We start from the raw sequence: 14,081 nt of genomic DNA, 5'->3' as shown, positions 1-14,081 counted from the left end.
GCATCAAGGATGTGCAGCTGACAAATTTGGAGCAACCGTGTGATCCTGTCATCATGTCAATATGGACCAAAGTCTCAGGAATGTTTCCAGTACCTTGTTAAATATATGCCACCAATGATTAAAGCAGTTCTGAAGGCAAAAGTAAGTACTGGCAAGTTGTATGTATGTACGCATAAAGGGGCCAGTGATCGTAGTTCAATGGAGCTTTGCCTATTTTTTTAGATTGTCTCTGCTTTTTTTTTTTTTTTACTATATGTTAAAAGTTTCAAGTAAAATTGTGTCATCTTAATTTTTGCAGTAAAAAAAATACAAGTTACAACTGAATTTTTTTTACGTTTCCAGTTGATAATGTGTAATATAATAAAAATATATAAACTATATATATATATTTTAAGCTGGGGTAGTACTAAAAATATGCACCACTACGGGTTAAATTAATGTCATTTGTTGTTTGCAACAAATTATGCAGTAGTTTAATTTATAACTAAAAAGAGTTTAAAAAAATATGAGTATTTTTAACTAATGTATGATGAAAATATCAAGGAATCTGTATTAAAACACAAAAACCATCCTGCAATTCTCATGTGGATACAAACAGTTTTGGTCACAGTCTACTTGAAACTGGGGCAGATTCCTTTGTTTGAAACCTGTCTCTCAGCATCTCGTTTTCTCCTAAACATTTCATCTGCGTGGCCTGTTTGGGGGGTTTAAGTTTCAACCCTCCACCAGATCTCTGACGGCATGGCCCGCGGCACTGTGGCGTTTCAGACTTGTTTTCAGAGGAAACAAAAGATGCCAAAACAAGACGCACTACCTGGAGGGAGAGAACGAAACGCTCTGACGTCATTGGTTCGTCGCTACCACTTCACTGAGGGGTGTCGGTGTACGGAAATAAGACAATAAAAGAACTCGGGAACGCCCCATTGGGGGTATATCACTATACTTTTGAATTGTTCAGGGTTAGAAATGTAAAGGGGACATTTGTAGACTTACAAGTTAGACAAATCGAATTGCTCCGAACTGGGTTATCGACATAATTGTCCAAACGCAGCTCACGTCAGAGAGGGAGTATCATCTTTCCGATTGCACCTGAAAGCCTCAGCCACAGCAGGTCTCGCGGACGAGGAAGAAGATGCCCATTTGAACTGACACAATTCGCGTTTAGGAGTTTGTGGAAATTATCTATTATTGTATTCGATTTAAACCAACAAGACGTCGTAACGTAGCGTAGCAGCGAACCAGCACCTCCTAAAATGCTTCAGTCACTCGCCAGCAATTCTTGCGTTCGTTTAATCCAAAATCACAAATCGATGTGGTATTTTTTATCTCTAGTTTTAGGCTATGTCCTTTATCTAATTTTCGGGGCCGTGGTTTTCTCCTCCGTGGAGCTGCCTTATGAAGACCTCCTGCGTCAGGAGCTGCGGGCCATCAAAAGACAGTTCCTCCAGGAGAACGACTGTCTCTCCGAGGAGAGGCTGGAGAGGTTCCTGAAGAAAGCCTTGGAGGCCAGCAACTATGGGGTCTCCATCCTCAACAACGCCTCTGCTAACTGGAACTGGGACTTCACCTCTGCCCTGTTTTTCGCCAGCACGGTGCTGTCCACCACAGGTAGGTCTCCGCGTCGACTGCATGGTGATGCTAGCCTCTGCAGTGTAAACACGCACGAGCTCAGAGTCTGCATCCCGCGAGGCCCCACCAGGCAGGCTTCAAGCTAACGCTTTCATGCCAAAATATAACCTATAATATTAAAAATAACCGAATAAAACGAGTAAAAATGTAGGCTTTCTCACTATTTAACCCTTGACTCAACTAAATAATATAAGAAAACATAGAAAATAGACTTTCTTGCATAGCATCACAAATCTCAAATGTGGCATATTTTATTTTGAAAATACACGTTCATTGTTTTTAGGTTTGATAACTACCAAAAGTTGATTAAATTTTTTTAGGCTATTTTAATTACATTCACAAGCTTTATGGTTTGTTTTGACTCTATAAAACTTTATTAAAATAGATTAATCTTTAAATGTTATATTATTGGAATTGATTAATTGGCATTTTAAGCCCAACCCTACTTATTAGTAATTATTTTAACACATTGCTGAGTTCTTTTTTCACCGTGTTATGACAGAAAAGTTACAACATACATTCCCAGACATTATAAAGCTTTTGTTTGATTGTCTTTATCTTTTTAAAGGGTGTAACCCTGCTTTTATCCCATTGTAAACAGAATCTGTGGCACTTAGTTACAGCACATAGTGTTTAAACAGGATTTTTGTGAATCTATGAATATGTCTTTTGGACCAACCTGTTGTAATTTCAACATTTGTATTATTCAAGATGAGCTGGGGCTTGAACTGCGTCATTTAAAGCTTTTTTTCTCCTTTTCTTTTGTGATTCCAGCTGTTTCTGTTTTTTAAGCAAATTATCGAACTTTTCAATATTAATATGGACTCACTCACTTGAAAGTTTTTTATTAAAATTGTCAAAATAAAGTAATTTGCATAAAAAACATGCAAAAAAACAGGAAGACAGTAGACGATTGTGATACAAACTCTTTTTATATGATTTGTTTTGGGAAGAGTGTTTTTTCCACTTCCTCTCTACACAGGGAAGTCAGAATAACTGGTACATGAGATTGGGGGAGTTCTCTACAGTTTACTGGGTCATGGTTGCATCAGTGCCAATATAAGAAGAGCTGTATAATGAAATTCACCCTTCAGCATCACCTTATGTAATTTGCTGCCCTGCTGCAAGTGGAATACTTAATAAAAAGTCATACCACTAATCAATCTTGACCTTACAAATATAACCCTTTTACTTTTTTAAATGCTTTTTTTCAAAGAGGCTTGTCTCAAGCCTGAAGCCAAGACAGTTTTAATGGTCTACCCCAGTTTTGTCCTTTTTTCAACCATCTCATTGCGTTTGTGCTCGCTCTACTCGTCTAACCCTTCTGACCTATGAAAGACAGCAAAACATCTTCATCAATTTGAGAGGTTTTGTGGTTTAGTGGCGTTTAGAGAAGCAAGACTTTCACTTCAGACTGTTAGCTTTCTCGCTTCACTTATTTGACAGTTTAGCTTCCAGAAAAGACCTTGCTCTTAGAGAGGAAAGTGACTATTCACACGTAATTTTCTAAATACATTTATTCTTGGCTGCACAGACCAGGGGAAGGGTTAAGGTAAAAGTAAGGTTAGTATGAGAACACCAACTTGAATTTCCATCAGTTTCCATGTAAATACCTACAAATAACATCAGCCCTATGTGGTTAAAAATGGCTAGGATGAACAAATCTAATTGACTTGAGTGGCTAGGAAGTGCAACAGCAAGTCTTTTCTTTTTTTCTTTTTGGGCAATATATGCTTTTAATTCGTTTTTGATATAAATATTCATAATTTTATTAATGGAAGTTCCAAATATGTTCTTTTAAAAGCATCATTTTTATCAAAACTGGAGTAGAAATTTGATGAGCTTTTGATTTAATTCAGAAATTTGCTTATTATTAACATTTAAATCAGAGATGCTTCTCCGTTTTATGAAAACTTTGGCACCTACTAACCTTAAATTGACCCTTAACAAGTTCACTATCAACTGTACAAAAGTTATGAAGACGGTTGTTCATCTTTGCGTCTAGTCGCTGATGTTAGTTATTCTCTGTGTCAAAGTTCAAAGCACACATGAAGGTGGGAGATAATAAAAAGATAAGATGACCGAGATCCCATCAAGCCTTCAGACAGAAAACACATTTATGAAATAGAAACTTAGAAAAGAAAATTGAACAGTTGTAAATCATGAGAAAGTTTGGAAATAAAGTAAATACTCCAAATTCATTTAGCCATTCAGCAAATAATAGTCTAACTTTTTATCAAGAAAGGAGAATGAACTCGATTTCAAAGCATGCGAACAATCCTGTAGTCAAAAAGTTTTTTTTTTTTTAAATGTTCCATAACTAAACTTCACGTAGCCATTCTGATTTATGAATTATGCTTACAAGATATTTGGGAGACTGATTTATAATAATTTTTGTTACTCATGTTAAATATATCACTCAGTACATAGAAAAAATACCTCGAAGTAGAATTTTATAATTAGATACCAACTTCAATCATCTTTTGATCGAGCATTCCCAGTGATCTTTGAATTATGATAATGCAATTTTGGGCCAAATTTAAAAAATCTGTGTCGTTTTCAAGGACATAATTTATGCAGAGTGGCAGTAATTTATTTGACATTTGTCTCCGAGTTGTGGGATTGTTGGCGTCGTTGACTGTATAAGAGAACTGGACTGAGCGATCTCTCTCTCCTGTACCAGCAGTCTCCAAGAACCCAAAATCCCATAGACTTCTATTGATAAAAAAACAGCTATTACTCAGTTATATAATTGTCAGAATCATCATTCTTGGTCTGCTACCTTTTTAACCATGGTCTTATTCATCCTAATTTTTATTTTATATATTTTTTTCTCTATCGCAAGTTATTCAAGTTACAAATTCACCAATCGGATGCCTCAATAAGAGCATGTGGGATCCTCTGGTCCCACTTTGAATGTTTGAAATGTTTGATTGACAGCCCGCTTTCAGTGAAACGGCGTTGTGGACTTCCAATAAGGTCACTCCTGATTGGTTGCCATAGAAACGTTGTCTCAGATCGACTTGGACAAATCAATGCTTATTAACCTTGTTTGGCTCCAAATGGTGGCACCCATATCATGCAAAAATGGTGACTAAATTGGCTTCATTTCGTTGGAGCCAGAAATAAGGCATTTTCTATGTCCAGTTCTCAAATAGAGTCAATAGTTATCACGGAGCAAACACCTCCCCCTCACTGTTGCTGAGAGCTGTCTGTTTACATGTTCTCCTGCTAGCTTACAGCCCCTCACACCCCCAACCTAACATACCAGTTCAACAAAAGTGGAGAGCAATATTGAAGCTATTCAGCAGTACAGTTTAGACCCAAATGCCAGATCAAACGAGGAAAACATACATACAAAGACATACATGGACCTAGTTTTCTACAAGTGGATGGATTTTCAAACTGCATTCTTTTATCTGCTTCTGACTCGATTTGAATAAAGAAATGCTATTTTTAGCTTTATTTTCTTAAGATATGTCCGCTATCATCAGAAAAATGCCTAAAGAACACATAAAAAAACCCAAAAGACTATTTTTATCAGAGTGGCTCCTAATGATTACTTGATTTTTCCCATGTATTATTAAATAAAAGAGAAACAGATTATATTGAATAATGTAAGTGTTTCAATTAAGTCTGGTTGTGATAACAAAAAGTCATGATAATTTATATCTATCAATGAGAAAACTAGCTTCTAATATCTTCTGAAAATACACTAAAGGTACTAGATAATAATGAATACCTTTCATTGCATAGTTTTAAAGTATTTCACATCTTATTCTGAATTTTCCCAAGCATCTTTAGGTAATCCAAATATGTCTGTCGTTTTTTTTTTTTCTCAACAGGATACGGTCACACAGCCCCTCTGTCCGATGGCGGGAAGGCCTTCTGCATCATTTACTCAGTGATCGGCATCCCCTTTACCCTCCTCTTCCTCACGGCTGTGGTGCAAAGGATCATGGTGTTCACCACGAGGAGGCCAGTTGTGTACATTCACACTCGCTGGGGGCTGTCTAAGCCACTCGTGGCCATCGTTCATGCCACTCTGCTCGCCATGGTGGCTGTCTCCTGCTTCTTCCTCATCCCTGCTGCCATATTCTCTGTGCTGGAGGAGAACTGGAACTTCCTGGAGTCCTTCTACTTCTGTTTCATCTCTTTAAGTACCATTGGTCTGGGAGACTATGTACCTGGAGAGGCGGCTAACCAGAAGTTCAGAGAGCTCTACAAAGTGGGCATCACTGGTGAGTTGTTTCAAGTTTCAAAGATTGTTGCATTATTTTAATTTCTGCTAATATAATATGTATATTCCCATGGGTTTGCACTAAATCTGGCAAAAAAGACACCTTCCTTCATACAGTCCTTCTTCCTTGAGAGTTTGAGTTTCTTCAAATATAATGTAATGATTAACTGACATGGAACTGTTACCTTAGTGGATTTATGACCTGACCTTTGATTGTGATAATGGATCTATTACTCAACTTCTTTCCTTTAAATTTTATTATATGCAGGGTAGTTAAATGTGTTTTAATTGCAAAAACACACAAAAAATGTTTTCCTCCCTAAAACACTTTTAGACAGGCAAATCTCAGGACAGCTTAGTTGCATACATAAAGACATAAAAGATAAGAATGAATATCCTTTTCATGGTTATTTTAGAAGGAGAATAAACTGTGAAGTTGTTGCTAAACAACTATAGATGCTAAAACATTCCTTAAAAAACCTGCAATATTTTCCATTTACAGCACATTCTCAGACAAAAAAAAAGCTAATTTTAATGTTTACCCGAAATAAAAATATATTTTTTGGTATTATTTAAAGCCCTAATAAAAGTGTATTACTGAAATAGAAATAGTGACTTCACTTCCTGAGTTATTTGTGTGACATATTGTCGTCAGTGCTGTTGGGCCTGAAAGCGTCTTGAATAAAACACATTTTAGGACAAGAGAGTCTTGACAAGCTGTGGGCATACATGAATGCTCCTCTCTGAAGTCAGCTCCAGCATGCACCATGTGGGTGTGCAGGACGCAGCAGCTACAGAAATGACGTCAGTTAGCAGGAACAATGTGCCAACCTCCGTGAAGAGAGAAGGCCTGAACAGAAGGTGTTTGCACACATGACGCCTCCATTTATTTTCTTTTATGAAGTTTTTTAAATATTTGTACAGGAAGTGACACCATTAGTACACAGGACATAGACAGGACACTGAGACAAAGGAGCTGAACAAATATGACATCCATGTTGATGATAAATTCCATATGCACATTTTTGTCCCTTTTTTTGCTCTATCTGTGACATTTATTTATAAGCAATTTTCACAAATTGAAATCACCAGACAGGAGATGTGCATTATATTAAAAATGTTCTTGTTTTTCTTTCATTGCTCTGTGAAGTATCCACAACAGGCTAACTACTGCCACCTTGTGTCAAAGTGAAAAACAGCAGGTAGAGGAGGAAGAAGGCAGCTTCAGTTTGAAAAGTGACTTGCAAAAATCCCCGTTTTATTTCCCCTGTATGAATAAAAAAATAGATGTTTGTGTCTATAGACTAATATATCTTAAATACTTCTAGGGAGACAATATAAATACATTATTCTCCACTAAAATGAACATATTTGACTTTGAATTCAGAAAAATGTTCCATCTCATGTCATAATAAATTTAATAGCAATCTGTCGTAGTTTATAGAAATTGATTTATTTAGATTAATCAAAACTAAAAAAGCCAAAAATATATAAATTAATGTATCGAACCTAATTAATATATTTAGTCATAAACTGATTTAAAAATTAAAGAAAAATGATGCTATGATAATTACTTAATGATAAATAGGCATATTTGCGGATATGCATACAGTACACATCCATTAACCCATTAAATATACTGATATATACTGTCAAATTGTTGGATTAAGTGCTTGAAAAAGATTGACCGATTTATAGTGGTAGTAATAATTCTTTGATAATAAGCCTTTAGGTATTTTTATACCATTTCAATTTAAAAAAAGCTTAAGAAAAAACATCTATAAAAATATATTTTGCACCGTTTAAGAAATTAGACAAAAATATAACTGTTATTTGTCTCTTTTGTTGTGCTTCTGTTGTTTTAATGCTAATAATCCTTTATAAAGTTACCACTTTTGTTCTGTTCTGTACAAAAATTTTGTTCAACCTTTATGGACAAACGACTTTTACCACGGCATCTGCATGATTGAATAAAAGGTTGAGAGATGCTGATAATCTGCCATCTATATGTAATCCTCCCCTGTTTGTTTGTGTCTTTAGTTTACCTGATCCTGGGTCTGATCGTCATGCTGGTGGTGCTGGAGACCTTCTGCGAGCTGCAACAACTCAAGCAGCTGAGGAAGATGTTCTACCTGAAGAAGGAGAAGCCGCAGGACCGCGTTAACATCCTGGAGCACGATCACCTGTCCTTCACCACCGTTTCTGACAGCACTGCAGCCCACGAGGAGAAAACCCAAACCTTCGTCAGCGTCCCGACCCTGGTCTCTCCCAACGACGACCCCATGATTCAGTAAAACCATCCAGGCTGGAGGTAGATGAATCCGTTCTGTCTCAACCTACGCAGCGGCCCATATGTTAGATTCAACCCAATAGGTTCAAAATATGGTCATTGTAGTACAGCAAACGTATAAAAAAAATAAATCGACAAGAGCAATTTTAACCAGCCACTTTCCTCTGTAGTCTGTAACACTGACAGAAGATAAAAGCCTTTAAAACCCCTATTTATTGCACATTAATTGCTTCACCTACTGCCCATGTCAAAGAAGAAGAAACTTCTTTCTTAAAATTTTGCAAACTGTAGAAATGTTTGTGCCATACATTTGTATAGATAGATATATGCTTGACACTCATTTAGAAACAACATCTTAGGGTAAATATTTTAGGTGTCCATTAAAGATAAGAAACAGTAAAGTCATTACAAACATCCACAATTATTATAATACTGGTTTAAGTATTGTACTTGTAACACGCTGTAGTATATTTTCATTTGAGGAATGGTTTCAGTTTTTAATGGAGATGAAGTTGGAGATGAAGATGAGTTTTCAGCCTCCGTACTGAAAGTCGTCATTTATTTAAGTTTTAAAAGCTTGCCGTTAACAATCTGCACAAGCTCCATTTCTTTTCAGTATTAAGCTAGCATCTGTAAATCAAATTTTGGAGAACGGCTTTGTTTAAAAAAGAAAAAAAAACTGTACAGGCTGAATTGAGAAGATGTTAGGATGTTTTTAAAAATGTAAATTAACAGGGTTTGTTCAAGCGGCTGCTACTATCCATGTTTCTGTCCTCTTAATGTTTTCACTGTGCTGCCGTTGTTGCATTTCACTTTTGAAGGGTTGTAAAGCTCAAGACTTCACCTCACTGTAGTGCTGTTTTTAAGATGTTTTGGTGTGATGCTCTTTGATTTACTGATAAGAGGGAAGGAAGGTTCCCCCCTGCTTACAAAGGGGAACCTAAACTACTGTTCTGCAGCCATGCTGTTCATGTGAAAAAAGCAGTCGATCATCTTGCAGCTGAACCTTCAGCTACAGAGGATCTCTACACGCTTTTCACTGTTTTGACCACATTTGAATGTAAAAATGTATATTCTGATCGTTTACAAAGTGCGTCGAGTGGAAATAAGGCTGCGTTCTAAAAAGGGCAACTTGGAAAACTTGAACTCCCAGCACCAGTGAGGATGAAGCGATTTCTGAAAACATGCTGTCATTATTTATTTAACAAAAAGGAATCCTAAATGCAGAAGAATTGTGAGGACATCTAAGGACTTGTCAGCTGCTTTTGAGATTTCAACTGTGTTGTTATTTGGACTCTGCGGTCAGAATGAAGGTTATTTTAAAACTCAACAATAAAAAGGAAACTCCGCGAAATAGTTCAGGTCAATCAGTGTGTTAAACGTTGTTTAATCACAGGTTAACTCATTTTCAAACAATAATTTGCTTTGTTATTTAGTTCTATTTAAGACTGAAAAGTGATTTTTATAAAAGGGAATTTGTATTGTACTGAAAAACACTTGAACATAATAGAAAGGATCATGAACTTACTGGGTTTTTAATCAAATAATGAGAAGCGGAGTCATTCTGTCAAACCCTGCTGTCCTTTCAATGCAATATTTTTGGGATTTTATTTTCCGTTTGTAATGAGCAGTCCATAAGCGTAGGATTCATTTCCATAGCCAAGTGATAAAATAATTGCTCAGTCACTAGAAGATTAAATAATGAAGATGCCTTAAATTCTAAATCCTTGACAGTTTTTAAAAAGTTCTTATTTATTCAAAAGATTTTTAATTATTTGGCACCAAATATTTTTTTTCCTTGTGTGTCACCAATATGTGGTCAAAATATGGCTACATTTTTACCTCAAAGCTTTTTTTTTACTCATATGTCCAAAACAACTAGAAAAACAGAATTCTGAAAATTCCAAGAAAACAGGTACATTCTAGATGATCTTTACGACTTCAGAAAGTTACCACTTTAATTGCTTTCTGTTTACCTTAAACCTCAATAAAACAACTCTCTATTATCAGAGTGCTAATAATTCTAGAAATTGCATCAGATACAAAGATAAAAAAACATCCTGATGTAATCTCTGTCTGCACATTTCAGGCAGGTTCCATGAAATACCTATTAAAGTTATTAAACTGACAAAGAAACATTACGGGGCCTCATAAATGATCTTTTTCAGGTTTTTGTTAGATTTTTTCTATGTTCACGGTTACCTTTTTTCTCTGTTATTGACACTGGAAAAGCATAGGAAGGCTTAGAAATGTGCCTGTGTGGAACTCCATTGTCTCTTCAGCTGTGAAATGTACTGTAATTTCTACTGTAAATGTACAAAATGTTTGATGTTGATTCAAGCTTTCTCTCTTTCTCATATGCTGGTTGTCTGAGTTAAAGATTAAAGTATTCGTTCAGTTTTTTTTTCTTCCAAGAAATGAACCTTTTGTGAAGAATTGTCAACCACTGAAATTATTTATTTATGCTGAGGAAATGAAATGTTCTTTTGCATATATTGAAGGGATTCATTTTCATATTAAAGAAATAGAACAGATCTGTCACTTAACTTCAATTTAGCAAATCTTAAACTGTAAAATGTCGGTACATCTTAAATAAAAATGTCATTTATGGTTATTTAATCCGACTTTTGTCTTAATTTTACTTCCTTCCTAAAGAGTTTTTTGACACTGCCTGATCCTGCAGTGGCTCATGGGAAATGTGCTCTGATGGTAACACGCGTGATTATATAATGTGAAATTACCATAAAATTGCTCCTTTAGACGAATAGGAGTAAGTGCAGGAGTCAGTGATAAACAGTGAGCTTTTGTTTTGCATGAATCCACTCGGATGAGTCGGAAAGAAGAAGAATGGAAGTGATTATCTGCAGGGACTCAGGCAGCTTCGGAAAGAAAAAAGTGTTGACACTTTGGATGCTTCAGTCTTTCATCTCATTTTTGAATTTGAGATGAAGGTACATCTTTGTTTCCATCTGAAGAGAGCAGTAATTGAAGTTGGAGGACTCGGATCTTCTAACACATTGATTACCTGGGAATTATTTATTTACTTGGGCTGGGAAACATTGCCCAGACTTAATCTATGAGCTCGTTTACAAGGGAGAAGTAATTAAGTAGAAGTATATAAGACATTGAATGTTTTAATGCCTTTCCTTTACATAAAATAATTTTTGCTGCATTATTCACCTCACCGCTGTAGAGCATGTTATGCTTTACAGCAGTGAATGTCTTGCAAAAGGAAAAAGAATGTAATTGTGTTATGCTTTTGTTTTATTCAGCAGCTGTATTTCCTTTAGAAGAGTAATTACCTCTGACATGCAGGCAGCTCTCCCCACTGAGGCACTGAGCTGACATCCACACTGTGAAGTTTATAAGCAAAAGCAGCTCAAATGCTTACTAGCAGCGAGTATTTATTGGATCCGTGTTGCGAGAACACAATTACCTGTGGGCGAAAGCCGAAATAACTCACGACTGCAGCTCAGCGAAAATGCAGTTTGTCTTGAATTGACAGAGAGGAGCACTTTTTCTTCCTCATCCGTGCGCTGTCGGCGCAGAAAGCCGCAATGATCCGGCTAACGTCTTCCTTTAAGGTTGATAAATGAGTTTCTTTTAAATCATATATGACTTACATGAAATAAACAGCCCACAATACTTTGTCTGCATTGCAGAAAGTTCTTGTATATTTTATAAGTACATCTTCAGCAACGGTTTGGGTGAGATAAGGCCACGCTTTAAACACAAAAACCTAAAAAAAAACTACTTTTCATATATATATAATGACATTTATTATCAGGCGAGGTGAAAAATGTTAACCCCTTATCTTAAGTACCATTTAATCCAGACTACGCTTAATTTAGCATCCCCTTAAACGGAAAAAATGAATATTTTTTAAATAATTGGAAAAATGTTGCCATGAAGGGGTTAATGTTTCTAATAAAAATCCAATTTATGCATGTTTTTGTTCACTTTCTATTACAGTAGAAGAGATCTAAAAATATTTTGTTCTATCTTTTTGCGTTAGAGACACGAAACAACCCACGTTTAACTTTTTAGATGTTTCTAATGTTACTCACTTTTTACTTTTTTGCCTTTAATCCTTAAATTCTGATACACAGCAGAGTTATAAGTAGATTTAGTGATATAGGCTCACCTGAGTGGAAATTAGCAGCTTTTCAGTCATTAATATTTCGGTTTGATCCTTTCTTGTGAATAAAAGAACACAGGAAGCTGCTAAGGTTTCCCTCCAGAAGATAAAAAGAATGTAAAATAATATGTAAAATTCCACCACTCCTATCCCATCCTGAATAATGAATAAAAAGAACCTCGTTGGTCTGTAGATTTGAAGAAACATGAATGTATGCATGGATGAAATGATGAACAACCTTCTCTTTCTAACAGGATTTCATGGAAATGCAGAAGCTCCCTGAGGTCATTTGTGTGACATTTTTGGTCAGTTGGATGGTTACGACTGTACGATGGAGGTGGAAGCGGTCTGGGTTCATCCAGGACAGGGAGGTGCTGTCGCTGGCATGCGACTGTGACGATTGACTTCCCCTTCATATATAACTGCTCTCTGATGTTGGAGCAACTCGATTTAGAAACACTCGTATACACAGTGGGATTGTGTGAAAGCAGAAGCCTGGAGGAAAAGCATTTCCCAGCACTGTTACTCCTCTCACTGCTGGCATCGTGCATACTAACGTTCACATCTAAGTCAGAAATTCCCAATTTTATTGACAACTTATCGTTTTTTTTTTTATTATTAACCTGGTTCTTTATGAGAATTGCACATTTGAGCCACACGTGGGGCAACAAAAAGACAAGAGGAGAGGGAATTTCTGTTCTTAAAGCCATCCAGGAACCAGATTTCTCTCTTTATGTGCTTTGAAACCATCAAAATGTGGAATTAGTTCACATTTGCATTTACGAGGGGCTGGAAAACAAAGAGAAAAACACAAAATACACCATCTGCTCTGAGTTTTCCCCAGAGTTCGTTTATCTGACTAAACCATCAGGAGTTTTTGCTCCATAAAGGAGGATCAAACAGACAGGAAAACTCCAGGGATGATAAAGGCACAGTTTCTATTCATCTACTGTGTCTTAGTAATACTGGAGCACACATGTTCAGATTTTTCTGTAATTTAGAAATGAGACACAACAATGAAAGAAAAAAAAAACTTTTTTTTACAATTGTTTACAGTCTTAAATAAAAAACTCCACACAATTTGTAAAAGTCTACTCCAAGGAGCAAAACACTGCCACTGGTTTGCACAAAATTACACACAATGACTCCTTCATTCTTTTTGCAAAATGTTACACACAGTGATTTGTGAAACTCTACACACATTTTAACCCATTAGACACAGATAAGGATTGTGAGTTATTTCTTCTTGCAAAATAAATACCCAGCAATGCCATTTTCAGTTTAATTTTCTTAATTTATATCCTCCATTATCAGTAAAAGGCCTTGATAGTTCTCAACTTCACATTATTAACTTCTTAATGACAGGAAACTAATGAGAGAGAAACTCTGAGAGAGAAAGTACAGTTTTATACACATTTTTATGGTTGTCTCTAGTCTTTGTTTTTTGATTAATTGTACTGATATTCATTTTTGTTTTTGTGTACATGTTATCCTCTTCAATTATTCAGGTTCTGCGTCTTCACACCTGAATTCATTTACTAATCCTGCACAGCTGTTCCTGATTCCAGTAATTGCTTCCTCAGTGAATGTCAGAGGAGATCCTACACATCCAGGTCATGTAACCACACCTGGATTTAGAACATGTTTCTCTGCTTATTTGTCATTTTGGTTTGCAGGTGAGGAAGTTCAGCTGCTCATGTGCAGAAATTACCTTTTTCATTTATCAATCCACCCCCCCCCTCATAGTTTGCCAGGCTTTAGTTTCTGCCATAATTTCAATGAGT

The 14,081-nt window shown here is 36.1% G+C and overlaps 1 protein-coding gene across 1 annotated transcript; it reads left to right on the top strand.

Annotated features, from left to right (window-relative positions):
• Window positions 1-831: 831 nt before the first annotated feature.
• Window positions 832-10,778, top strand: kcnk1b (potassium channel, subfamily K, member 1b). The gene is made up of 3 exons (XM_024297697.2): window positions 832-1,608; window positions 5,475-5,870; window positions 7,910-10,778. The coding sequence occupies exons 1-3, from the start codon at window positions 1,254-1,256 to the stop codon at window positions 8,161-8,163; spliced, it is 1,005 nt and encodes a 334-aa protein (XP_024153465.1). The 5' UTR covers window positions 832-1,253; the 3' UTR covers window positions 8,164-10,778.
• Window positions 10,779-14,081: the final 3,303 nt, after the last annotated feature.

This window comes from Oryzias melastigma, linkage group LG15 (genome assembly GCF_002922805.2).
Source record: "Oryzias melastigma strain HK-1 linkage group LG15, ASM292280v2, whole genome shotgun sequence".
Lineage (NCBI taxonomy): Eukaryota > Metazoa > Chordata > Actinopteri > Beloniformes > Adrianichthyidae > Oryzias > Oryzias melastigma.
This window is presented reverse-complemented; position numbering and strand designations above follow the sequence as displayed.

Excerpts from the sequence above, each read along its gene's own strand:
- kcnk1b (XM_024297697.2), top strand. The coding sequence starts at position 1,254 with ATGCTTCAGTCACTCGCCAGCAATTCTTGCGTTCGTTTAATCCAAAAT. Across the intron at positions 1,609-5,474 it reads CACGGTGCTGTCCACCACAG|GATACGGTCACACAGCCCCT; the intron begins GTAGGTCTCCGC and ends TTTTCTCAACAG. Across the intron at positions 5,871-7,909 it reads CTACAAAGTGGGCATCACTG|TTTACCTGATCCTGGGTCTG; the intron begins GTGAGTTGTTTC and ends TTGTGTCTTTAG.